Here is a 26,624-nt window from a genome sequence, read left to right as displayed (position 1 = left end):
TAACAGCAATTTTTTAGCTGGCTTTGTTGAAATACTCCATACAGGATCAGAGTGAACCGGTGGCATCCAGTCGGTGTATGCTTCAGGTATAACGTTGGTCCCATCAGACTCCACCTGGGCTTTCCTTTTCTCGAGGGTACCAGGGCATTTTCGTTGGCCGGGTTGATCTAATGGAGGCAAGCTTCCTCACCTTCTTTGGAGGTCTCTGGAACCCTACAAACAAGGCAAACAGGTTCTCCTCTTCTTGGTTCAGCTCTGTTTCAACTTTTTGGAAGAACTCCACACAAAGCCACACAATCAAACTCACGTCCAATTTTTTGTTAAAACAGACAAAATCCCTATGGAAGTTATGCAAAAACAGACTCTAAGATAAGTAGCAAAAATTACTACCACTATTTGTATGCCGTGTTGGTATCAAGGGGAGAGAATATGTGACAAGTTAGCTTTGCTGGAAAAAAAATTGCAACCTTGCTGCAGATCCTTGTTACTCAAAACAAAACAAAACAAAATTTTGTGGATTCAGGACAAAATGCAGAAAAAAATTACGAGTATTATGTCAAAGAAACCTTAGTAAATGTCAGGTGTATTTCCAGGTCTATTCAGTCCTTTGTAGGAAAGTTTTTTTTCTCTCAACAGTTCCATCAATAGGAATCTGTTGAGACCTTTTCTCCCTATATTTCCAGAAACAATTTCTGTAGATGTGAAACAATTGAATTATACAATATTACAAGGTGACAATCACCATTGACAATTTACATACATACCAGATACTGAGAGGTTTTTTTTTTTTTTTTACACATTTTAGAAAACTACTGTTAACATTTTGTACATACCAAAGTTTTACCATTTTCCCAAGTGACAAAGCTTCCCTTCCAGTTTTACTTCATTAGGTAAAAGCCAAACAGAACAAATTCATCTAATGCCTTCCCAGGAGGAAAGGGAGAAACTTTGTGGAGTGTCTCAGGAGCTCTACTGAGGTTCCACAAAATTTCCTTGCATCAGCCAAATGACAGGCTACCAAATTTGTACTTGAATTTAGATTTCTGGGAAGCTTTGCCATAAATATCAGAAAATTTAACAGAAACTACAATATTCAATCTCTATGAAGGCACCGGCTTAGTTCAGTAGCACAATATTGACAATCAAAACATAACCTTAAGTTTTTCTCATAACTGGAGACTCTTTTTTTTTTTTTTTCCCCAACGTCTATGGGCACCATGTATACCAATTTGTCAATCACTGGAGGTCAAGACAGACAGAAGGACATACAGACATACAACATATAGACAAAGACAGTTTTTTTTTTAGTTATGCCACGTAGAATGTTATGTAACTGCAGTTTTACTCCATAGGCTCAGAAAAAAAAAATGTCAAAGTCCAAAAAAAATGTGGAGTGTTGCTGGCAGAAAAATTTCTGGTTGTCATCCTACAAACCTAAGACTTTGGAAATAGGAAGGAAAAGTTTTATTAATCACAAGAGTTCCATGACTTTGTTTATCACCTTAGGGTTTTCAGTGTTGAAGACTTTTTGTTAGAAGTCAATCCTGGGGTATTCTGTACAGCAACTGAAAGAATAAAAGTAACAGTTAACTTTTAAGCAAAAGGAGTTGTTGTAGAGCAACCCCGATACAAAACAGGGTGCCTGACTGTGGGTCCGGAGTCCACAAAGTTAATCCTGTATGGGATTAACTCAGGACATCACTTCCCCCTAACAGAGTCATCTCTTGTTAGCCACCAAGCAGGCACTCCTTGGGTTTCCTGGAATAGAACCTGAAAAAGCAAAATCAAAATATCAGTAATTAACTTTCAATTAAAAAGAGTCATCTCCTTACTTCTGTTAGCCACTCTGGGACAGAAGCTGAAAGAGCAGATTCAACATCTAAGCACAGATTACCCCTCCCCCACACTATGGAGGGACAACAACAACACAGGTATGAAAACCTGGTACAATTACATCATGCACCCTAAAGAGTGCTTTCCATAACAGACCTTCCTCAGTAGGAAGCAGAAACTTAGAATCTTGTCTTACACCAGCAATTGAACAAATCCAGGATTCAAAATGGCAAACATGCCCAAAACAAATTGTGTAGACAAAATTCACAGCAGCAAATCCTTTCAGACTCAGACAAAATCTTGTTAATTTTTCTGATCCAGACTTTGCAAAAATTCAAGTTATCTCCAAGAATCCATCAAGGCTACCAGCAATTACCAGTTACTGCTTAAGGCTACTCTTTCCTTAACACCCAGGCATACATTTGCTAATTTAAACACCACTGCTCCACAATTGGCTTGCAAAATCCATCAGGCAGAGAGCAGGAAGTAGCCAAAGACAAAGCAACATACAACTGAAGAACCATCATTGCCTTTAGAAATGCTAATGAGACAGCAGAGATTACAAAAAGAAAGAAAAAAAAAAAAGTTCCAAAGTCCTAGCAACAAGAACCTCTGAATTTTACAAGAGCACTCCAAGTGGCCTCAGACGCCATCATTGATCTGGCCACATGGTCCTACGTACTGCCTAATCTTTTGAGTAAAACTGGCACAGAACAATTTCCACAAATTAAAATCTCTTAGCAAGTCACTACAAACAAATTACATACAGACACACAGATCTTCACAAAGCCCAAGCCAGTTTTTCAACAGCAAATCGACATATGAAACAAACACACTGGAGAAACCAAAAATCACATTTGCGCTTATGGTAGCCAGTGCCATAGGGAAGCCCAGTTTCCCCATGGGGCTGACTAACCACGGATGGCTCTATCCTAAATCACGTTGGACGCCAAATCTGTTACAGGACAGGGAGAGGGGCAGCCCAAACCCCGCAAACCTGCCTATTCTAAGTGGGTTCTGCCATCCGCCGCATCAACACAAAACATAGGAGACTTTAATGGGAAGGAACTTTAATAAAACTAGGAAACAATACAGGTAAAGCAAAGAGTCTAGTTTCTAAATGAAGCACCCAAAGTGACCCGTCCCCTCGTGGGTAAAAGTCCATCCAAATGGGATTGGCCCAGAGCAAGGCCCCAAAGCCTGCCACAGTCTAAAGCACCTTCCAGTGGGGACCCACAGAAAAGGGTCAGAAACAACCAGACAAGCCCAGAAGGAAAAGAGCAAAATCAACATCAAGATAAAAGCTGCCATGGTCACCTCCCCACGGGTCTCACACACATCTGTATCACCCAGTCTGTTACCGAACGCCGGCCTCAGTTTCCCTCAGCCAATAAAAGGAAACTGAGTTTGAGGAAAAGGAAAGCGGTTTTATTTGTCGACAAATAAGGAGGGCGGCAGACTCATGTCCGAAAAACCACCGTCCTGCTCTTTGGCAGTGGGCAGGGGTATTTATACAGGGGGAGATGGGTAGGGGTCCACGAAGGGGAGGGGGAAGGGGTCCGCACAGAGACAAGTGGGCGCCAGCTCAACAGGGAGATGGCTGGGTGTCAGCTCCTTCATCTTAAGGGAAGGGGAAGGTGTCAAGGCACAGAGACGGGTGATCGCCAGCTTGTTTTTCTTAGGGCGAGGGGGAAGGGTCTGCAGGGAAACCGGTGGGCGCCAGCTTGTTTTTCTTCCCAAGGGGAGGGGAAGCTGCAACAAATGGGAAAGACAAGCCATCAATCCTGCCAATGCTAGATAAGGGGAATTGCAAGAAATGGGGAAAGACAAACTTGTTAACTGTATCAAGTCCACGACCAAAAGACAAGCGCAGTTTCTTCACGTGTCTCTAGGCTCCATGCGCCTCCTCCAGGTCTCCTGGCTCCATCCTGCTCCTTCCTTCCTCAGTCTCTTCTGCAGCTTCTCCTCTTCCTGCTCAGCACCACCCTCCCTTGGGTGGGGCAGGGAACCTCCCCCTTTCCTGGGGACCACCCTGTTACAAGTTGACCTGTTTTTGTTTGTTCTTCACTCTAAACTCCAGTTCTATTTGATATATTCATAGATCTCTATTCAGCCTCTTCCTCAGAACAGAACATCAAACATCAAGATATACACACACACTTTTTGTTAACATTTTGATTTTAGCAGTTTCTCAGGCCTCAGAGTGAACACCCTTGACCATTATCTACATGGGAGCCAAAGCTTCTGAATGATTAGGTAAACTCTTACACATGCTTCAGAACCCTACTCAATTATCACCTCCCAGCAATGCTTTCTACCATGTCCAAATCATTTGGGCAGTCCCTCCTTTGTGCTCTCATTGCTCATACCTCTAATAGATCCCATAATCTATTAGATCCTGTAATCACTCATTTCCTGGTTGGTCTTCTCTAGTAGACTGTGAGCTCCTGTTCATCTTTCTTAATTATTTTCGGGTCTCTCCCATAGCTTAGCAATGAAATATTGAAGGAATGGCACATGAATGAAGATTATGAGTTCCCTGCTTGAAAAAAATATAAAGAAAACTCTCTGCCCTCTGTGATTGGGAGGAAAAACATAAGAAGCCATACCTGATTGGACTTGTTGGGGGGGCCTACCAGTCTACATGGGCAGCTGCAGTCCAGGCTGCCAGACCAGTGTCTGTGCTGGCTTTCAGAAGATAAGGGGCTGTCAACACAAGTGGAATAATCAGGAAGACCTGGTGGGAAAGCCAAACAGACCTCACAGATTTCTCCCTTTGATTAGATAAAGGGGTGTGTAATTGTAATTTGATTAGATAAAGGGGTGTGTAATGTGCTGACTGGGAGGGAGGCTTTGAAGTTCTAGGCTGATTATGCTAGTGAATGGCTCTTGTCTCTGGGTGGCTCTTGTTTCTTGTTGGCCAGTTCTACTCCAGAGGCACCCAGGATAAATGACACACTCAAGGGCAGGAAGAGGACCCTGGGGGATGGCGCTGAGCATATGCCTTTCCCTAGAGGTGTCCATGGGAAGTCCCTTGCCCTGGCCCTGTGGTGGTCCATTTGAATGGAATACCAGCCCCCACGAAAGCCCTGGTCTCTGGAACGAGCTAGAGCAGGTGCTCAGCCACAGCTCGGAGACACTGAGCTTGTGGGTGTGAGAGAAGCAGCTGTTTGGCTTTAAAAAAAAAAAAAAAGCTGTTTGGCTTTAGGATCTTTTGCAAGGAAACTCTTTTCCTATAGCACCAAGACTTCATGAGGACAGTGGATATTTTGGCTCAGTTACTGAGAACACACTCAGCAGGCTTTGAAGGAAGTCTATTTGCCAGGAGGGCTCTCAGGAGGGAACTAAGCTCCTCTGAAATTATCTAAGTGTTTGACAACGAGCAGGTGCACTGCCTTGCACTGTACATTTCACCCTCCAGAAGTTTCTCATCCATCTTATTTCCTCCCCTACTTCAGCCCCGTGACATAGGCAAGAAGCCCCATCATTTTATAGACATGAAACTCTTGCTTTATTTGGTGGCAAGGGGTTCTGAGCTTAAAAAAATTAAGTTGGCTCCAGCTCAAAGGGCAAATGGTCTACTGGGGTGGGTTGTGAAGATTTTCCTAGAATGCTGGGGCCTGTTGAATAGGGACTCCTCAGCTACCTCCAGCCGCTGCACAGCACTGGCAAATGGAGTGGGATTCCACGTTGTCCACTTCTGGACACAGAACCCTCAGTGGAGGAACTGAGCGTGGAGTGGTGGTGGTGGAGTGGCCCGCAGTCCAGTGGGGCAGTGGTGTGCCGCCACCCTCCATAGCCCTGTGCCCAGAGAGCTCCCTCCATTCCTTTAGATCATTGTGAGCACCAGGGGCCTCTGCTGACTCTCCAACCACTGTTTTGAGGCTTGGCAAAGTACTTTTCTCCTTTAGCCACTTATTTGATGTGGAATTGGGTTCCTTTGTTTTAAGTCCTTTGCTTGAGTATCTGTAGCATGATTTTCTCTAAAACTGTGTAAAGTCCTAATGTTTTAGATCTATTGCCTTCAAAGGAGGACTCCACATGTATTCTTGCCACAGCGCATATGGACTCCAAACCTAAAGGGAGTGTGTTTTGTGTGGTGCTTGGAAAAATGCTTGGATGCAGAGTGGTAGAGTGGCCTCCTGGCCTTTCAGTAAAGTTAATTGCCTCTGGTATTTCTGGAGACCCAGACCCAAACCCCAGGCTGATAGAGGCCATTTGGAAGGCAGACACCTGTCAGCTTTTCAGGAGAGATCCCAGCATACGTTCAGTAGTATATGCCACACCCAGGGTTGTCAGGTATGTCAGCCCTAGGCCCAGACAGTGCAAGTTTCCTTTCTATTGCAAGTGATTTTAGGGATGAAGAGACTGTACTGTGCCACCTAATGCATCTACCCCCGCCCCAACACCTATGCATACATACCCACACACACCAACATACACACACCTACACATATAACTAAACACCCTATATATACTGACATACATATACACACTCGCATGCACCTAATGTCTGTAATTAAAATTGTTTTCCTTTAGGTACAAAGTTTCTGCTCTAAGATGAACAAGGTCCTGGGACTCTAAAGTAAGACATGGTAATTACAGTTGATAACACTGTATTGTATAATTGAAATTTGCTAGGGAGTAGAATGTTCCTACATACACCAAATGTTCCTTCATACACCAAAAAAATATGTGGGGGTGATATGTTAATTAACTAGGTGGGAGGAATCCTTTCACAACACATATGTATGTCAAATCGAGGTGAACACTTCAAATATAATTTTATGTGAATTTTACCTTAATAAAGCTGAAATTAAAAATAAACAAAATAAAATTGTATTCCTTTAAACTAAGCCTTCGTGTTAAACTATTAAAGAACCTTGGGATTTCTGGTTCTTAGCATCTTGGTAGGGCAGACTTTAGGTGGGAAAAGCTGGAAAAGAGAAACTGGTGGGTTTTAAAATGGGCTTGGCAAACAACCCCTCTCCCCACATAGGAGACAAGATGGTTCAGAAGGGAAGGAAAACTCACTTGGCTTTTACACACCCACGAGGTCCACGCTAGCTCTGTATTTTGGGTTCCTTTGAAAACTGGAGACATTACCTGATTTTTAAATTGTGTCTAAGGATTTCAAAAGGTTATCTTAGAATTTATGAATGAAATGTCTGCAGCTTGTGGGTAGGGATCTGTATGTATGTTTGAAATGCATCTTTTGGGGACAGTCCATAGCTTTTACCAGAATCTTAAAGCAGTCCTGAGGCTTTGGAGCAAAAAGTCCTGGCAATATAGCCTGAGCCTTGGAAGCCTTCAGAGTTCAGGGTCAGCGGTGCTTCTACCAGCTCGCTGGGACAGAAACTAAGACAGGGCCTGCCTAGCCACCGCTGGCTCCGGTGTGCCTTCTTCCATCATGTAAGCACTCTCCTTCAAAGGCCTTCCTGTCTCCTTGGGTTTAAGTAAATATTTTTATCTGATCGTAGAAGTAGAAACTCAGAAAATAAAAAGATCAGTCATAATTTGATAAGAATCAGAGTTAACCACTATAAATATTCAGCGGTAGTCCCATCTGGGTTATTTCTTTCTCCTTTGCTCTCTTAGGGGAGAGTTGAAATCATGGTGTGTCTTGTGAACCCTTTTCACTTAACACCACATCATAACCAGCTTGGCTGCCACTAGCAGGCATCTTCATAAGCATAGTTTCCAATAGCTGTGCACTACTCCATTATGCGCCTGTGCAACCGCTTATTTACCCACTCTCCTTGCTGGGCATTTGCATTATTCACAGCTTTTCACTTTATAAATAATGCAGTGAGAATCATCTTTGGGCTGTGCTTTATTTTAGAGGATTTCTTTGGGTTGTGTTTAATTTTAGGTGATTTCTTTATGATAGATTCCTAGAAGTCTTTTTTGACTTTTGACAATATTATGTGGTCAGATGTTGCTGACACCCATCTGTGAAGTGTGGGTGTTTGCAGAGGTGGGACAGGGTGCAGAAGTGGAGCCAGGGAACACTGTTCACTCATGCACTACATCTCTAGGTGACAATGGCAGATAGTAGAGACTTAAGAAATAAAGACAACCAGTCTTTAGTCTTGAGGAACTTATAGCACAGTGTGGAACCACACATATAAAAATAGCCCATCAGTCTATGACCATTCTGATCTTGGAAGCTAACCAGGGTTGGGCCTGGTTAGTACTTGGATGGGAGACAAAAGTAGCCAACAGGGAGAGGTCCTGTATCTCAGAAACTTGGGGGGTGGGCGGGGGAAGATGGGCCATGCATGAGTTTCAGGATGGGGTGGAATTATATATGCTCATATTGCTTTGTCTGGAGAGGAAGTCTATTATTTTCATCACTGATTGTTTGGGATACATGGAGCGGGAACAAATTATTTTTCTCAATTTATTTGTTATTATTTTAGAGTTTTTATAATGCAAAAGAATAAGATGAACTTTTCCATGCACCATTAGCATGATTGAGAAGATGCAGTCAGAGGTCCTGGTTTGGGGCACATTGAGGTGGGATACAGGAGAGATCACAGCCTATAACCCAACAGGTGTGAGGCAGATATCTGCGGTGACCTCCTGATCTGTTTACCTATAAACCTGCTCCTGTGGGTATGAGCCCAGGTAAATGAGCCTAAAGCCACCTAATCACATCATCAGAACAGGGTAGTACAGGTACAGGCACTTTAGGTAACACAAACCAGTGTTTCCTCATCCCTCTGACAGAGTTCACAGTAAAAGGAGCTTCCTACTATTCATTCATGGTCATCAGAAAAGTCAGCCAGCTCTGCCAAAATGGAGCAAGCAAGGAACTGTGGCCTGGGTGTAGGCTCCGGGCCTTTCACTTGGGGCCAGGACTAGCTGTGCAAATGGAAGTCAACAGCCTCAGTTGTATTCACTTTCCTCCATCTGTGTTAACCCTCTAGCTCAGGCTGTCATGATTCATGGATTTTGTTGACTCAAGGACCCACAGTCAGGACAAGTGTGTGTGTCATCACCACGTTTCCCTGTGTGGTCGACTCATCAGTGACTGAGATGCCCAGATCCCCTTTATTAGGTCGGTGTACAGACTATGACTGGACCCCGAAGACCAGCTGCAGGCCGGCAAGCACCTTTACTCAGAAGCTCTCCAAATCTTTCACCCTGCGTCTTTTAACCTGGCTTTTTCTATGTCATTTATTTTTATTTTGAGTTCCACTTGACTGTTTCTCCAGGTTCAGCTGAGTTGGTTTTCCTCCCTGACTCTTGGCTTCTGCAAAATCAACCCCGTTTTCATTCCATGTCACTCTTTTTTCCCTTTGATTCTTCATTTTCTCCAAACCCAGAGCCACTTGGTCTCCTAAAGGGCTCGGTCTGCCTGTGATGCATGCATCAGTTACAGTCATCACATTAGTCTACCTCCGGTGGACAAAGGCATCAAACCCCATGGTGAGGCAGATGGCAGTGGGGGGGGGGGGGAATTGGCTGTGCCAACCCCAAACTCAGGCAATATCTGCTTTTCCCGTAAAGATCAGGAAAACATTAAACAAACACATCTGTGACCACTACCAGCTCTAATCCGTGATGCAGAATAAACAGGCTAGAGTGCACTCAAAATATAATCTTTTGATGGTGGTCATGGGGGTAGACAGCTAAAAGCTTAGACCTTTGAAGGGTGTCATTAAGAAATTCTTCCTCATACTTTTTTATTTTAAAAGATTTTATTTATTTATGCAAACAAAAACCGGGGTATAGGCCAGAGATGTGGGGATGAGAGGACCAGAGACAAAGTGGGGAAAAGAATAGGCAGATTGAAGAACACTGCTGAGGGGAGCAGCAGGTGAGACAGGAGAGGTCTGTTGCGCTCTGTCGGTTGCTTCCTGACTGGGGATCGAACTCGTGCTGCAGTGGCTGCAGATAGCGTTATAGGTTGCGTCTTAACCCCTTGCGCCACCAGGGAGGCCCTCTTCCTCATACATAATCAGGCTCGCCTTAGGCATGATTTAAGTTTATTATATATTCTGACTCTGTCCAGATATACAGCTCTCTACATATGCTATTTTTAATGACTATTATATTTTACAGATAAAATAAAAACAAAACATTTCACATGTAAGAGTCTTAAAGAAAATATAATTACATGTAGCATTATATTGTATACTTTAATATATCTTAAATATTTTAAGCATGTATTTTACAACTTATGAATCTTATGTCTGATACTAGATGATGCATTTTATGTTATTGGTTAGCATTTTTAAATCTTAAACAAACTTTGAATATATTAAATCTAATTGTAATCTTTAAACCAATGCTAGTGGTATAATTCAACTTTAACACTGCATTATATATATATATTCTTTTTGTAGAAATAAAAGGCATTAGTTATAAAGTATCTTAAAATTGTAGTAAGGATATCTGATCAGGTCCGGCTCCTGTTTGGAGAATTAAGTTCTGGGGTTCACAGCACCCCCCTATCACTTGCTCCACTCAGTGCCCTGATCTGCTGTTTTTCTTCCCACTCTGCAGGCATAGGCAAGAATGTCATCTGTGACCGCACAGCGACGCCCCTGGACGCCTTCCGCATGATGTCAGCCGCACACTACTACCCCAAGCTCATGAGCATCATGGGCAACGTGCTGCGCTTCCTGCCGGCCTTCGTGCGCATGAAGCAGCTCATCGAGGAGGGCTACGTGGGTGAGCTGCTGGTGTGCGAGGTGCAGGTGCACAGTGGCAGCCTGCTGGGCAAGAAGTACAACTGGAGCTGCGATGACCTGATGGGCGGCGGCGGCCTGCACTCGGTGGGCACCTACATCATCGACCTGCTCACCTTCCTTACCAGCCAGAAGGCCGTCAAGGTCCACGGGCTGCTGAAGACCTTTGTGAAGCAGACTGACCACATCAAGGGTATCCGCCAGATCACCAGCGACGACTTCTGTACCTTCCAGATGGTCCTGGAGGGCGGGGTGTGCTGCACCGTCACCCTCAACTTCAACGTGCCCGGTGACTTCAAGCAGGATGTGACCGTGGTGGGCTCGGCTGGGCGCCTGCTGGCGGTGGGCACAGACCTGTACGGGCAACGCAACAGCGCCCCAGAGCAGGAGCTGCTGCTGCAGGACGCCACGCTGGTCAGCAATTCCCTGCTGCCGGAGAAGGCCTTCAGCGACATCCCCTCGCCCTACCTCCGCGGCACCATCAAGATGATGCAGGCCGTGCGTCAGGCCTTCCAGGACCAGGACGACCGGCGCACATGGGACGGGAGGCCACTCACCATGGCGGCCACCTTTGACGACTGCCTGTACGCCCTGTGCGTGGTGGACACCATCAAACGGTCCAGCCAGACTGGCGAGTGGCAGAACATTGCCATCATGACTGAGGAGCCAGAGCTGAGTCCGGCTTACCTGATCAGCGAGGCCATGCGCCGCAGCAGAATGTCCCTGTACTGTTAGCGCAGACTGGGCCTAGGTGTCTTAGGCCTTCTGGGGGCCTGGAGAGGAGGCAAGGAGAAGCTGTGGCCTCCAGGAGAGTGAGGTAGAGAGGGAGCAAGCAGTGTAGTAAATGGTATGGGCAAGAGGAGAAACTCAGCCCAGCTGAGGGGCCCCAAACAAGACTGTTGGCAGGCGCTGGGCTTACAGCCGAGGTGTTCCTGAGATCCTCTCTGCTGCCATTTGTGTAAGGGAGGTTTAGCTGCCTCTGTGGCAGCTACTGTGAGGAGCAAGGAGGGCTTTCCTCCCAACACCATACTTCACCCCACCTTGGCCTCCTTTGTAACCACATGCTCCTGTGAGGTCAAGGTCAAGGCACTGTAGCTGATGGCAAGGTCAGTGGGTGTTGGCCTTATTGTGACCCACTACGGGCAGAAGGCAAGTCCCCGCATGGTCACACAAGCCTGCGAGTCTGGAGGAAAATGGGCAGGGTTGTGGGTAGGTACAGTGGGCACCTGAGTAAAAGTTCAAATCCCAGGAAGCCACCTGAAGTGTCTGAAGAAAAAGGGGACTTGGTAGCAAAGTATACAGCTTTCTTGATTAATTCATCTTCCTCAGTGGAAGCCCTGGAAAGTGTCTTCCTAATTGGTTCATTGCCCTTCAGCTGGCCTGAAGAGGGATAAGGGAGTGCCAGGAGGAGCAAGCAGAGAGAATTCCTTAAGCCAAAAGGAGAGCACATGCTGCATCTAAACAGATGAGGCAGCGAATAAAATATGCCTTTGAATTTGTCAACCATTTAAAAAGCCTGCAGAATCACCTTTACAACAGTATTTCTGGTGGAGTGGAATTGAATGTAAGAGGAGTTTGGTACTGATGTGTTGAGGTGGTCCTTTCACAAGGCTGCCCAGGCAGGGCCAAGAACACAGGAGGAGCTATGGTTTGCCCAGAAGCTGACAGGCTGCCCTCCAAGACTGCAAGCAGCTGGGAGCCCCACGTTACTGTGGGAATTCCTCAGTAGAAGGGAAAGTAAGTGAGCCCTGGAGTTGCTCCAACACCCATGTCTTCTACTAGTTGGAGACGGGCTTTTAGGAGCTTCACCCAGTGCTGTGGATTTAAAAGGGAAGCCTTTTAAATGCTACTCAGATATAATCTTCCCTGAAAAAAAAAAAGTTACAGTTCTTTTCTTAGCTTTGACCTTTGCTTTTATGATTCTGACGCCTGAAAATTTTTGAAAAGCTTTTAAACAAAACAAAGCAAAAGGAAAACAAGGAACATAATTTTCAGTGTTTCTAAAATGGAGCTTTAGAGCCCTCTGATGTGTATACTTCACATAGGGTCAAGAGGCTCATGGAGGGAAAAACGTATTTTTCCTGTCCTTGCTCTCCTGTCTCTCTTGTCTTGTCACCCTCTGGAGAGAGCAATCTGCAGGTTTGCACAGGCAGTGCCCAAAGAGAATATCGTGTGTGTGTGTGTGTGTGTGTGTGTGTGTGTGTGTTTCCATCTGTCGCTCCTACACACATGTACGCCTAAGGTTTCATAAATGCTTCCTCTTTCTACCACCAAGTGTCACTAAAATCGTTCCTGAAAAAATTCAGATCTGGTCTTGAAAGAAAGACCTAGTCAAATACATTTTGAAAATGGGAAATTGTCCTTGGGTTATCTCTTGTTCATGTAAGATCTTTGTCAGAGTTGCATGTGGAGTCTACTACATAACTTTTGTTCACAGGTCATGGAAATCTAATAGCAGTCTTGAGCACACAATTGGGATTTAGGCTTCTTTTCACATACATGGCCTAGACGGGAATTTAATGGACCCCCAGCTCTGCAATAGCAGAGTCCAAACACGAACAGCACAAGAGCTGTAGCTTCCATCCCCTTCCCAAGGTCAGTGCCCTGGGAATTCCAGGTGGCTCCTCCCGCTAGCCCTCATGTCCAGAATGTTGCTCAAGTCATTTTCCAGCTCAGAGGTTAAAATTGCCTTCCTGCAAAGAATCTTGCTACTTCCCGGGCCTTACAGCTGAAATGCTCTCTTGTACTGGTGTGTTGTCCATTGCTGACAAGGCTACGGGACTTTTCCAGCTTTGGCAACTATCAGTTCAAAACCACATCTGATAGAATGAAAGTCTCCCCGAAATTTGAGCAGAGGCCATGCCAGGGACTGTATTGCTTCAGGTTGTCCTAAATTGCCTTCTGAGTGGAAACAAGTTTTTTTCTAGCTGGCCTACGAGGCTGTGATTGAATAGGGAGGGAAACCAGTGACTCTATGCGTTTCATTTTTCTAAATTGTTGATAATGTAAGTTGGGATATTCCTGGGATTTTCATTTTAGGTTTCTCCATTTAGCCATGATACTTGGGAGGTTTCTCCCACGAGGCCTCTGAGCTCCATGTCTGAAACAAAAATTCTCATTTGAGGCTGGGGTATATAGAAAGAAAATAGACTTTTAGAGAAGCATGAAAAATATTTTAGTAAGTTTATTCCAGTTTTATCTACTGCAACGCGTGTAGTAGGTAGATGAAGAAATGGGAGGAATAAAGCCCCAGATAGTTGACTTTTTAATACAAAACTCGCTGCGAGTGCACTTGGGATACACGTTAGTGCTCCGTTGGTCCCAGTCTTACCACTTGCAAAGCCTCGACTGGGAGACACAATAGGAAACGGTCATCTTAAGCCCTGGACGGCACTCTGCGGAAGGCTTTGTTTCAGCCCAGATGGTCAATAGCGCCCTTAGGTGTCTGGGCACATCCACTGACTGACCTGGGGTGAAGTCCTGGTGATAATCCGGCGCCTTTCAGCTTTGTTTAAGATGTAGCAAGGAACCTGTGGGATGGAGGCAGCACTTTCAGGTTTTCACATCTAGTTCTGCCGTTCCCTGGTTTACTTTCTGCCACATGTGGCTGCTTCTAGTACTGAACATGTGGCTGATGCCACTGGTTGCTTTCACAGGGATCCCAAATTCCCAATCCTGAAAGAGGATATAAGTCTGATGTTCTGGTACCCACTGGTGTCCAGCATTTGGAAATGCTCTGGGCTTATTTGGAAAGTTTGGATTCTCTGAGCTTTCTTCTGGAGAGTCTGCAATCACTAAGTCTCTCCACGACGGGAGAGGTGTTGCAGAGTCCAGCCACATTCCTTAGTCTGCCTGGCCTTCATTACCTGTGTCAGGTGTATCTGGACACTTCAGGGGCAGCCTTGGCCCTCTCCAACTCAAGACAGCTCCTCCCAAACACTTTATCTGCAGAGAGCCATTGAGGAACCCCCTGTGCGCCAACATTTCTTGATTTTTCTACTGTGCGCAGTGTTGTAGATCTGTGATTTCATTCATCTGTAAACCACGCTCAGTAGTGGGTATTGCTGGTCCCATTTTATATGTGAGAAAATTGAGACTCTGAAGAAGAGCAACTTCCGAAAGTCCAGCTATTAAGCAAAATGGACTCCAAAGCCTTTCCTCTCCATCAAACCAGTTTCCCTCCCTAGAAGAAGGATTTGGGCCTCTGTCCTTCTCCTGGGCAGGAAAGCACTCCCTGCGGACTCTGTAGGGGGCTGCCCTCCTGCCCTGTGGAGCAGCTGTGATAAGGGCTCACTGCAACCTGCATGGGGCTCTTTGCACTTCTGTCAACACCCTCCTGTGAGCAGGAAGCCACACTCACATTCCTCCAGAAGGTTAGTTAGAGAGCTGCAGCAGAAGTTGATTTTTCTTTTCCTTCCGAAACAAATATCGCTCAACTCCTTTAAAAATTGACTTCCTAAGTTGACTTTGAGTGTAGGTGATGCAGCAAGCCCCAGACCTAGGATTTTCAAATGTCCTTGGCCAGTTATTACCAATGACTGTCAAATGTGTTCTCGGTGTCTGGGTGTATCCCATGGGAAAACGCCTTTTCTCAGGGAGTGGAGCTTTTACAGTTCATTTGTGACTTCGATTTTAGCTGTATGTTGAATTCATACCTTTCTCTGCTTTTAACTATCTTGTCTCATGGCAGAAGCTGTTGAATGTGGTCTGGGCTCATAAATTCGGTGTCTGATGTGATTGTCTTTATTCTGGTGGGTTGGGCCGGGAAGGGGTGGCTTCAGCCGTGGCCAGTGATAACCTGGGGAGAAAGTGAATCCATTGGCCCTGGATTCTGTCCAGCATATTCAGTTCCTTTATTTTACATCCCAGGGAGGTGACATGATGGTCAAGGTTACAGTACTTCTTAGTGGTACCACAGGTTACCCAGATTTCTAAGTCACACTGTGCTCATACCAGGATTTGGGGCCTCTCTGATAGGAAGAGGGAGGCTCAGAGGTGCAGTGACTTGTCTGAGGTCCTGGCTGGTTGGTCCGAGTTGCATCTAGAACTCAAGCCTGCTATGGGCTGTATTCCCTGAGCTGTTGTATCTGACTGAATGTTTTTAGAAACTCAATTATGGCTGGACTGTACCACAAAAAACGAGCTGTTTAAACTTTCCCATTGTGATTGTAAGGTGAACAGTTCTCTCTGCTTTGTCTTATAGTAGGGGGAACAGGGACAGCAATTCAGATGTTTACTTTTCGGATTTCCTGAGGCCAGCTCTCCTTAGGTTGCCCCCACCCCAATCCTAGATCCAGACCTAGGGCTCCACTAGCTGAGGACTCTGCTTCACCTGCTGCCTCCGTTTTTCTACTGCAGAGGCTGTGGAAGTGGGAGCTCATTAAACAAAAAAGAGCAACAGTTCATGCTGCATTTCATTCCCTTTTGGAGCCGGGTGGAGGGCAGAGAAAGAAAGGTGTGCTGCTCCACAATGTGGCTGCAGACTTTGCAGCCATTGGGCTGACCTCCCCTTGGGCAGGAAAGTGGACAGACAGGGAGTGCTCCCAATTTCAGGGGTGGCCCTACTGAGTGGCTTCCAGCACTTGTTACAAGAACAGTGAAGACCTCCTGGGCAGCTGCAACAGGCGATAGGCTCGGTGGTCTCACTGGATCTTGAGCTGAAGCCAGGACTGTGCTGAGTGACCCCAGTCAGTGAGCAGTGCAAAGCAGTGGCCTCCGAACCTTCCTTTTCCCCACATCCCAGTCTCTCTGTGCTGGAGTCCTGGACAGGGCACCGGAGCATCTGGCTCAGTCAGGCTACTAAAGTGTTGCACTACTGAACACTCTTGAATCTGCTGCACCCTTTCTGTTTACACAGCGAGCAGAGTAATAGCAAGACTGTGCTACACGTGATGGCTCTGCACTTAGCTAGGCTGTCAGGCAGGCCGGGCTCTGCCCCACGGTGGCCTGCGGCCATTGCGTTTCCCTTCCTGTGCGGGTCTCTGCTGTCCCTGAAGCATCACCAGGACCCCTTGGTGTCCTTCTGAATGTAATGACTTACTTGTAACTCTAGTCACATCCCAGGAAAAGAAACAAAAGCAGGGACCTGACCGCCTCCTTAGACCCTCTTTCTTGTTTAGGCAACCAAACATATTTAGAATTGGGCCCTGTCTAGCCCCGGGGAAGGAAGAAGTTTCTAGCAGTTATGGTTTTCTGTTTGCTGCCTGGTGCTTTCACAGAAGTCCTTCATTTTTTTTTAAACCAAAATTGCATTTGTTCAGTTGTCATTGTCGAGGATGTATTTATTGTGTTTTACAGACGTGAGTATATATATGTATATATTTATATATATATGTATGGATGTATGTAGAAAACCAAGCATATATGACAAGGTCAAGGCATGTATACTAGATATTTTGAAGTTATTTATCAAGGGGAAAGATGTGTGTTATAAAGTAAACAGAGTCTATATTTTATATATAATGTGGATAGCAAGAATAGCAGATACATTATAGACAATTTTCCTTTCCTCTTTTATTATTAAAGCAAAAAAAAAGGACAGTACATGCAGCTGTTCCCAGGGTTGTGATGGCCACACTGCTGTGGGGGGAGGGACTCCCTGGCCCTGGGGTGCGCTCTGTGCTCAGGCCCAGCCCCGCACTCCCCGCCTGCTGGCTCTGCCTCCCCGGGGCTTCCTGCTGTCCCCCACAGTCTGCATCGCTGGGGTGAAGGGTGAGAGTAACCAATAAAAATTGACCAACAGAAGCGATTCTGGCTCTTGTCTTCCTGGGTCACCTCGGGGGCTTCGCGAGCGTGCGCCTGGCGGGTTGTGAACTCTGAGGCAGAGATGGGAGTGGGTCGGTGGAGGTATTTAGTGTGTGCGTGGGGTGGTGTGCATATGTGAGCATAGGTGGCGTGTAGTATGTGTATGGTTTGTGTGCATCTGTGTGTGTGTGTGTGTGTGTGTGTGTGTGTGTATGTGTGTGTATGAGAGAGAGAGAGAGAGAGAGAGAGAGAGACAGGCTGGTCTAGACAAGAAGATGGCAGCACAGACTTTAAAGAAACAAGTTTTAAAATTATTTGTTATTTTCATGACTAAGTGACTACCTCACACTGATCTCTACAGGACTTTCCTAAGTTGTATCTGACTATTTACAAGAGCATCTTTGCTTCCCTCTTTCTTAGCGGTGTTGAAGGGTCACCATCTTCAGGGAGCTCAGGCAAATTGCTAATTGGCCTGATAGGAGCTGACTCCCGGTTGGACCAGCCTCCCTTTCCACCCTCTGCTGGCCTAGAGCGTGCACGCAGGCAGGTCTTCTGGTGCGTAGTCTCCCTTCACTTCACAACAATGAAAAATTGGAAATAATAATACAAAGATGAAATCTTTGTATTCAGGCCTTTCTGAGCTGGTCTGATGTTCATGCATTCAGCATTTGGCCCACCCATTTGGACAATCAAGTTGCAACAAATCCTTGCTGCCGTGGGGACCATCACAGCACACACATAACATTCTCACATCTTATAATCGTGTAGTACACCTAAGAGCAGTTCTGAACAGTGAGGAAGGGAGAGCACTTAGTCAAAGCTCAAAGTACCAACTGCTCAACTGTAAAATGTGATGATGAATTTTGTCCATGGGGTGGCCTGGCAGGCAGCCCTTGATGGAAGACTCCACTGTCCCAAGTTTTAGGTCCAATGCAGGAGCTCGTCGTTCCTTCCCAAATCTGGAATTTCTTTGTGATGTTGGTTTCTCTCATATTAGGCCCATTTCTTGTTTTGTAGACCAGGGATTATATTTTCTTCTACTAGATCAGTGTTGCTTCCATAGTTTGGGGACACTTGCTTAATAAGAACCCATGCATTATACTACAAGTCATTCAGGTTTTTGTTTCCTGGTCAAAGAGAAGTCTGTGTCCTGCCATGCCCATGTATCCCCCACCCTCTCCTGCTGCACAACCAATTTCCAGTTTTACTTCCTGCTGCTTTTCTCCTATGCCTTTTTAGCACCTGGTGTGACAAGTCTGGGTGGTTCAATATGAAAAATGACATGACTGAGTCTACATCTGCTGGGTGAATTCCTGTGAGGTGACTTGACCTGTGACTGCTTCTGCAGCAGGGATGTGGCCCAGCCAAGGCTGTGCAAAATGAGATCACTATATGGAAGTTGGTGTTTGGACTTCCTCTGAATGCTGTCCTAATTCTGGAAACACATTTCTCTCCTGATTTTACTGAAGTTCTGTCTTCTTTTGATCCAACCAAACTCTCCCTTCGGCCATGAGTGAAAATGAAACCCTAAAAAATGTTAGAAGCGCTTCTTAAGCAATTACAGATTAATTCATTTCTTGATCAATATTTGTGCTCAAATTTGATGGGGGTTCCACTCCAGAATTATGTCCTAGAACATCTATGTATGTAAGTCCTATTGTCTCTGACCTGTGCACACTGGCAATCAATGCTTTGGAAGAAGGACATACTGGACAATTCTCAAGAACGCCAAGGGGTCCTTAGTAACAGCAGCTGAAAGGGACTATGTCCACAAAGCCTGCGGGCGCTTAGCAGTCCTCAGTCTTGAATTCCCCCAAGTTCTAATATCCTTTTAGAGCACACTGAGGAGTGGAAATCAGACAAGGGCTATCTGAGATTGCCTGGGGCATGGTGAATCACTCGGGACCCCATCATCAAGGACCAGCAGGAACAGTAGCTAATGAGATGATTGGTGGGGACAAGACCTGTGACCCAGTCTTTGTAGATCTTCTGAGGCTGCTCATCTGGTATATGGGAGTTCACAGGGGAGCCTGGAGAAGTCAGTCAGTCTTCAGTGTGCCGGTCTAAGGAATCTGGACTTGACATTTAGGTTTCCTCAGGAACCAAAGGGTATCTGGGAAGACCAGCTGGGAATCAGTCTGGCTCTGAAGTGCTAGAACTACATGCATTAGAGAGGAAGCCAGTGGCAGGGAAAGGATGAGAAAAGAGGATTGCTGGAGGTGATGGGAGGCAGCATGGGCGCTAGAGGGAAGGAGCTAACCTGGAGTCCATGCCAAGGGTAAATGGATCAGGGGGAGACAGATGAAAGGCACATCTAAGCCATGGAAGGTTCTGGCGATAAGTAAGCATTACATGAGATGTCTGGAACATGGTTCCTCTCTGGCTGACGGGCCTTTATCTGTGTTCTGAGAACAGCTTGTATGAGGGGGATGGCACAGGAGAAGGAATGAGGGAGGAATTCTTACAGGAACTTTCAAAAGTCCGGCTGATTCACTTCTAGAGCTGATCACAGCTGTCAAGCTGTTGGCGTTTGCTAGAAAAATTTTAACACCAACCATACATGGAGTGCCACACGCCCCGGGTGGACCTGGGATCACATCCTCCCTTTATGGTGCTTTCCAGTTGTGATTTTCCCAAACTGCAGTCTTCAAGTATTCGTCGCCTGCCACGTCACCCTTTCTGTCAGTCCCCTAACCCAGGCCCCTGCACACACTTTCCCCTCAGGCATCAGTCATGAAGGCTCTTCTGTGTGGGCAGCCTCTTGTCTCCTCTCAGCTCTCAGGTGCCCTGCCTCCAGGCCTCACTGGGCACCAGAGCATTTCTTTTTTCTTTCAGTAGTCCCCCTAGCTCTCCCACCGCCACATCACCCGTGGACCATCACTGTGTTTTCCTCTCCTGTCTCGCCCCCCTCACTCTCCTTCCTTTGCTGTGCACCTCAGCTCTGTGGTCAGTTTGCTAGTTTTGTCTTTTTCTTGATTGTTTTGTTTTTTTGCTTTCTCTATATTCCACATATCAGTGAGACCATCCGGTATTTATATTCTTCCTTCTGACTCCATCGGCTAGTGTACCCTTCCAGCTCCATCCTTGTTACCGCAGATGGTGAGAGTTTGTCTTTCTTGATCACAGTAACATTTCATCGCGTGCCACTGCACCGGAGCATTTATGAAGAACATCCCTGGGAAGAGCCCAGCAGGAATGGACCTGCCTCAGCTGTGTCAGTCTTTGGTCTCAGCTGTCCTGAGCCTCCCTGCTCTGTCCTCAGACCTCTCCTGGGTCTTCCCTCTCACCAGCTGGCCTGTGACCTCCAAGTGTGTGACTTCTTGCTTTCGTTCATTGGAACAGAGGCCTTGGACATGGGCCTCCGGACCTGTTTTTCCGGACATTTCTGTATATTGGTATCCCCCTCTTTGCATGAGGAAGTGAGGGCAGCCCTCTTTATTCTATCGCTTGGTCTCATCCTTCCCAGCCTGCTCTGCGGGAGGCTGCGCCTCCCATGCTTGACATGGTCTGGGCTTTGGGGGAGACCTCCGAGAAGCGGGGAGTCCCTGTGCTCCCCCAAAGAGGGAAAGTTGTACTTCGCAGAAGAGGGGAGTCCTTGCACCTCCCAAAGAAGATCTGAACTAGGGAATCTTCATGGCGAAGCCTGCTAAAGCTCTCCTCTTTGTTCCTGGTTAATGCTGAAGTAAGTTAGTTATTCATTGGCCTGTGAAAACCTAAATCAGACCCAGGTGACAATTGGCTTATTGTTGTTACGCATGAACTGTCACAAAAGAAGTAAAAATTGTTAAAGATATAGTTAGGAAAGAAATGTTTGGCCCCGAGAACTCTGGAGAACAAGCCGCCCTGAACCCACTGTGCCTGGAAACCATAGCCTAACCTGGGGGTACCTGTTTGCGGCAACAGTACATCTCCTGGTGTTTGTGAAAAGTTAACAGTGTGCAGGTTGTGGGGAGGTTCGGTATTTCTAGTTGAAGGTTAGATTTCTGTAGAACTAAACAGTATTGATGAGTTACTTTTGATCACTTTGAAGTAATTGGTAATGGGCTGGAGGATTTGAGTACTAGGGAATGGGTTGATTTTAGTCATAGAGCATAACAATGGACTTTCATGTCCACTCGGAAATTAGGAAGGCTTGACAGGGTGATTGATTGTTACTGAACATTGTACTGTCTTAGACAATGGATTATGTTAGAAAAAGAGCTGTAACTAGGGGAGTCATTGTCCATGTAGATTTTCTTTTCTTTTTTTTTCAAAGATTTATTTATTTATTTATTTATACAAGCACTGGGTACAGTCAGAAGCGCGGGAGGGTGAGAGAATTCACCAGAGCCAGAGCCGGGAGCAGAGCAGGCAGAAGGACCGAAGGACACTGCTGAGGGGAGCAGCGGGCGGCAGGAGAGGTCTGCGCGCCATGTGGGACCCTCCTCCGGAGGCCAGGGAGCAGCTGGGGATTGAACTGGCACTGCAGAGGCTGCGGGCAGCTTCGCAACCCAGTGCTCAACCGCTGCACCACCGGGGAGGCCCCCTGTAGATTTTCTTAATCAGATTAAGGAAGTGTCCTTTTGTAGTATGAGATCAAGAGGGTCTTTGTATGTTCATGAGGAAATATGTGATGATTGTCTCTGTTCTGCTTTGATGCTTATGCTGATGTCATCTCACCGCTGGCCTTAAGGTATAAAGAAAGACCTGCTGAGACCCTCAGGAGGAGATACTTGCAGGAGAGAAGGTGTCTGTGTCTTCCTCACTCCTACCTGGCTCCACTTCCCCTCAGCCCTCCAAAAAACTTCACCAAGGCCGTCCTCTCCTGCTGAGATCCCTGACACGACATCTAGCTGGAGCTGGTCTCCAACCTGCTCGGATTCCCCACCTTGAACACTCCCTGTTCACTGAACTCCGCCCTTTATCCTTCCATCAGACAGGAGTATGGAATCAGGAAGAGGTAAAATGCATCTTGATTTTCCCTAATTCTAACTGAAATGTAGCATTTTATTTAATGGTGGCATCACATTACAGTTGTAGTAGCAGAGTCTGTGATTGTCCTGCCAGCAGAACCACATGTATTTTCAGCTCTCATGATTGGTTTTAATTTTTAATTTTTTTTTTTTTTATATAGAGGCATGTTTTCTTTCCTTCTTTCCTTCTTTCCTTCTTTCTGTTTATACATGCACTGGGTACAGTCAGAAGCGCGGGAGGGTGAGAGAATTCACCAGAGCCAGAGCGGGGAGTAGAGCAGGCAGAAGGACCGAAGGACACTGCTGAGGGGAGCAGCGGGCCGCAGGAGAGGTCTGCGCGCCATGTGGGAGCCTCCTCCGGTGGCCGGGGAGCAGCCGGGGATCGAACTGGCACTGCAGAGGCCGCGGGCAGCTTCGCAACCCAGCGCTCAACCGCTGCGCCACCGGGGAGGCCCTCTCATGATTGTTTTTGCTGATGCAGTTGACCCTTAAGCAACAGGGGTTTGGGGCGCTGATCCCGGGCGGTGGAAAATCCATGTATGACTTTTCAGCCCCCAGAAACTTTATAGTCATCCCTTGGTATCTGGGGGAGTTGGATTTAGGAATGACACCCCCACACCCCCAGCAGATAGCAGAAGTCCACAGATGCTTAAGGTCCATATCGTTGGCCTGGAGAGTCCTCAGCACAGAGTCAACCTGCTGACATCTGTTCACCAGACCAAGTCCAGCACCGCGAGCCAAAACGCCACCAGGGCGCTGATGCCCTGTTGCTGGGCTCTGCCCCTGGTGGTTCCCACCGTCTGGGTTTACTCAGTTCCAGCAGGGAATCAGCTCCTCGGTGGCTTTGTTCTGGTCACCGGGTGGCGCCAGAGACCTGCACTTGCTGACCTTTGCTTTTCCCCAGTGGTTCTCTGAGAAAAGGGGGGGCACCTCAACACAGGGGCTGTCGTTCAAGCCGGGTGCTGTGTCTGCGGCGCGTTCACCCAGCGCTGTGCCCGGAGCTGTATGGATCCCGCCTCCGAATGCTGCGCTCTAGGCTCAGTTCCAGGGCTGTCAGGTCCAAAACGCTGGCTGTCACCCTGTGCAGTGCCCGCTACTAGGGAGTGACCCACACCCCGGGTCCTGCGGCCTGGTTCTCAGTCCCAGGATGGGGTCTTGCTCCACGCCTGGTTTCCCTTCTTACCCCCGTAGGCCACACTGTGCTACTTTTCCAATGTCCAAACCTTGGACAGTTTATCTGCATTTATTGAAGTGATTCTTTATTCAGTTTCCACATAAGCTCTCTCCTAGATGTCCTCCTGCTCTTTTTTTAATGGTTGTCAATGTTGGACTTCACCAGTACGCAGTCCCTGATACTGCAGGAAATTATTCTGCACTAGTCACATTTTCTGTGTTCTCTCTATTAGTTTATTCTCACCGACTGTTTTCTTTAAGGTACTTCTTCAGGCATTTGTTTATTCACTCAGTATGTTCATGGGACGTTTTGGACAGTGGTAAATTTTCTCTGAGTGGTGGTAAGAACAGTAATCACGGAAGTGGCCTTTGCTTTGTTGAAGTGATATCCTGTGAGAAAGGAAAATGTGGGCCTCCCTGGTGGTGCAAGGGGTTAAAAGTACAGCACGGTGAAGCTATCTGTGGCCTCTGCAGTACGAGTTCGATTCCCATCCGGCCAGGGAGCTAGCCACATGGTGTGGCAGACCTCTCCTGTCTGGTCTGCTGCTCCCCTCAGCAGTGTGTTTCAGTCATCCTGCCTGTTCTACTCCCCACTGTGACTCTGGCAAATCCTCTCACCCCCTACACTTCTGGCCTACCCCTCTGCTCTTGTATGCATAAATGAATAAAATCAGTCTTTAAAAAAAGTAAATAAAAGTTAAAGACGATGGTGTGGGGAGCTGTATAGTTATTTTCTATGTCCTTTTTTATCAACCATACTTGAGATATTGTGAAGAGACCTGATGAATATAATTCAGCCCTAAATCACTTCACTCTATGGCTTTCTCCTGGTATGTACGTGGAGTCATGTATTTGACTTTCGTGCGTCAAACATCTAAGGGACCCTCCTCCAGTTGATGAGTTTCTTTACATCTTCACCAGGGATGCAACCCATTTTTCGAGTGCCCTTAGACTGAAAAGAATGTTGGTGGGATATTTGTTCCTCGCAGAGGAGCTGTTCTAAATCCCCTGTGTCCCTAGTTAGGGCAACACCCACCCGGGGAGCCCTGAAATGCTGGAGTAAGGCACAAAGCCAGGGACTCAGCAGGAGGGTTGGCTTGCTGTGTGTGCAGAATCCCAAGCCCAGTGAAAACTACTAGCTTCTTAGTTTAGTTAGGGACAGTGTTGTGCGCCTGATCACTGGGAGGCTCGTCAGAGTCTCAGGAAAGTTGGGTGAGCTTTGAAGTCAAGTTAGAGTGAGGACCGCAGTCCACCTTTTTATTTATTTATTTATTCATTTATTTATTCATTCATTCATTCATTCATTTATTGAAGATTTATTTATTGTAATACAAGAACCTGGGTACAGGCCAGATGCGTGGGAGGGTGAGAGGATACACCGGAGACAGGGGGGAGCAGAACAGGCAGACTGACTGAAATCCACTGCTGAGGGGAGCAGCAGGAAGACAGGAGAGGTCTGCTGTGAACATGGGTATCTCCCTGGCTGGGGATCCAACCCGTGCTGCAGTGGCCGAGGACAGCCCCATAGCCTGCGTTCCAACCCCTTGCGCCACCAGGGAGGCACCATAAATTGATTTTTTTAAAAGATTTATTTATTTATGCGTACCAGAGCTGGGGTACAGGGCAGAGATGCAGGGGGTGAGAGGATCCACCAGAGAGTGTGGGGAACAGAACAGCAGACTGGCTGAAATACGCTGCTGAGGGGAGACAGGAGAGGTCTGCATCTCCGTGTGGGTTGCTCCCTGACCGGCAGGGATTGAACCTGTGCTGCAGAGGCTGCGGATTGCTTCACGGTGTGGCCCTCAACCGCCTGCGCCACCAGGGAGGCCCCATAAAAAGATTTTGAAAGACATTTTCCGCCTTTGGCCTTGGTCCCATCCTTCTCGCTGTTTCCAAGATCTGTGGCCCAAAAACAGTTTCCATCAGAGCCCTGGGGGCAGGAAGGTCGCCCTGAAAGTTCAGTCTGCCCTTTGAGCCCCACCCGCCCGGTGATGCTTCGCCCAGGGCGCGCTGCAGTTCACCCACCGCGCAGGCAGCAGCCAGGCCTCCGGGGAACCTTCGTTCAGTGGGGAGGAGCAGCGGGTCTTCAGATCTGTTCGGTGACTTCTGTTACCTGGGAAAATGTCCATCCTTCCCCTCGTTGTTTAAACAGCTTCTCTCTGTCTTGGCCAGAAGATGTGCAGGGGCTCCACGTGCTGCTCTTTGTGGCATTAGAGGAAAACCTTGTGGGAGAGAAATTGCTGGGTAAGTGCAGAGGAGCCTCCACCCAGCCCTGTGATGCGCACGAACCGGGAAGGCATTTCGAATAGTGGGGGCGTCAGGTGTCCAGTCCCCGCACACATCTCTGCTCCAGGGAGAGCCGAGCAGACTCTGGTCGGGTCCTCGGACCCCAGGGGGCGCCGCCCTTGGGACAGGGCAGGCTCTCGGGGGACAGCAGCCGGGGAAGGTCGGGGACGCCAGCCCCAGGCAGGGGAGACGGACCCGCAGACCCCTGTGAGCTCCGCTCTCCCTGGTGCAGCCCCAGGCAGGAGAGATTCAGCTCCTGCTTTCAGGGGGGTGGGGGTCGGTGGTCTTGACCCAGCTTTTTCTCAAGGGCCACAGTGGCATGTGGGGGGCCTATTCTGCTCCCTTGCAGGTAGAGGGGTGCACGGAGGTGCCGCCTGCTGGGGTCTCCCCTTCCACATTCCCGTGGACCTCCCTGGCGAGCTGGATTCTCCCGTGCAGAAGCCGCCCTCTTGGGCAGGTGTTTGCCCCGGGGATGTCCCCGCAGTGGGTCTGGGCATCACTCTGCAGCGTGGGCAGGATCGAAAGAGGCGGGGGTGGTGGGGGGCGACAGAGACCCCTCGTGGCTCAGGCCCCTTGTTGGGGCAGGTCCGTTCCAGGACAGACAGGCGAGTTGGTGGAGACCCCGACAGCAAGTCCCCCAAAACTCAGGAGCCTGAGGGCAGGTCAGGGGTGTCCACTCCCCCCACAGCCCCCAAGGGGGGACTTGCAGAGAGGACGCGGCAGGCGCTGCCCAAAGCCAGGGTCGTCACTGTGGGGGTCACGGGACTGTGACCCCGTCCCGTCCTCCTGGCCTTCCTCCCCGGCCGCTGCAGCCCATGTGACCGGGGCCGGATTCCCGAGGCTGGGTCCGGGAGCCTCGGAGCTAGGGGGCCGCTGTGTCCCCGTCGCCTCTCGTCAGGACGTGGGTCTGGGCTCCCCCTCGGAACTGGCAAGCACC

At 47.7% G+C, this 26,624-nt stretch overlaps 2 protein-coding genes across 3 annotated transcripts in view; both read left to right on the top strand.

The window, feature by feature from the left end:
• GFOD1 (glucose-fructose oxidoreductase domain containing 1) overlaps positions 1-17,287 on the top strand; it is a 116,206-nt gene extending 98,919 nt beyond the window's left edge. The window contains exons 1-2 of one of the 2 annotated variants that reach the window (XM_054698315.1): positions 6,340-6,428; positions 10,348-17,287. In XM_054698315.1, coding sequence (XP_054554290.1) covers positions 10,404-11,267 — 864 coding nt within the window. In that variant the 5' untranslated portion in view covers positions 6,340-6,428; positions 10,348-10,403 and the 3' untranslated portion in view covers positions 11,268-17,287. Of the gene's footprint in view, positions 1-6,339; positions 6,429-10,347 lie in introns of those variants that run through there. The other variant, XM_037520931.2, reaches the window with a different exon arrangement.
• Positions 17,288-25,608: 8,321 nt separating this feature from the next.
• Positions 25,609-26,624, top strand: part of LOC119251640 (zinc finger protein 260-like) — a 92,430-nt gene continuing 91,414 nt past the window's right edge. Inside the window, exon 1 of the mRNA XM_054698314.1 lies at positions 25,609-25,645. The gene's annotated coding sequence lies outside the window, so the exon portion shown is untranslated. The remainder of the gene's footprint in view (positions 25,646-26,624) is intronic.

This window comes from Talpa occidentalis, unplaced genomic scaffold (assembly GCF_014898055.3).
Source record: "Talpa occidentalis isolate TD23 unplaced genomic scaffold, MPIMG_talOcc4v2.1 talOcc4.2, whole genome shotgun sequence".
In the NCBI taxonomy this organism is placed as follows: Eukaryota; Metazoa; Chordata; class Mammalia; order Eulipotyphla; family Talpidae; genus Talpa; species Talpa occidentalis.
Note: the sequence above shows the minus strand (reverse complement) of the source record. Positions and strands in the feature narration are given on the sequence as shown.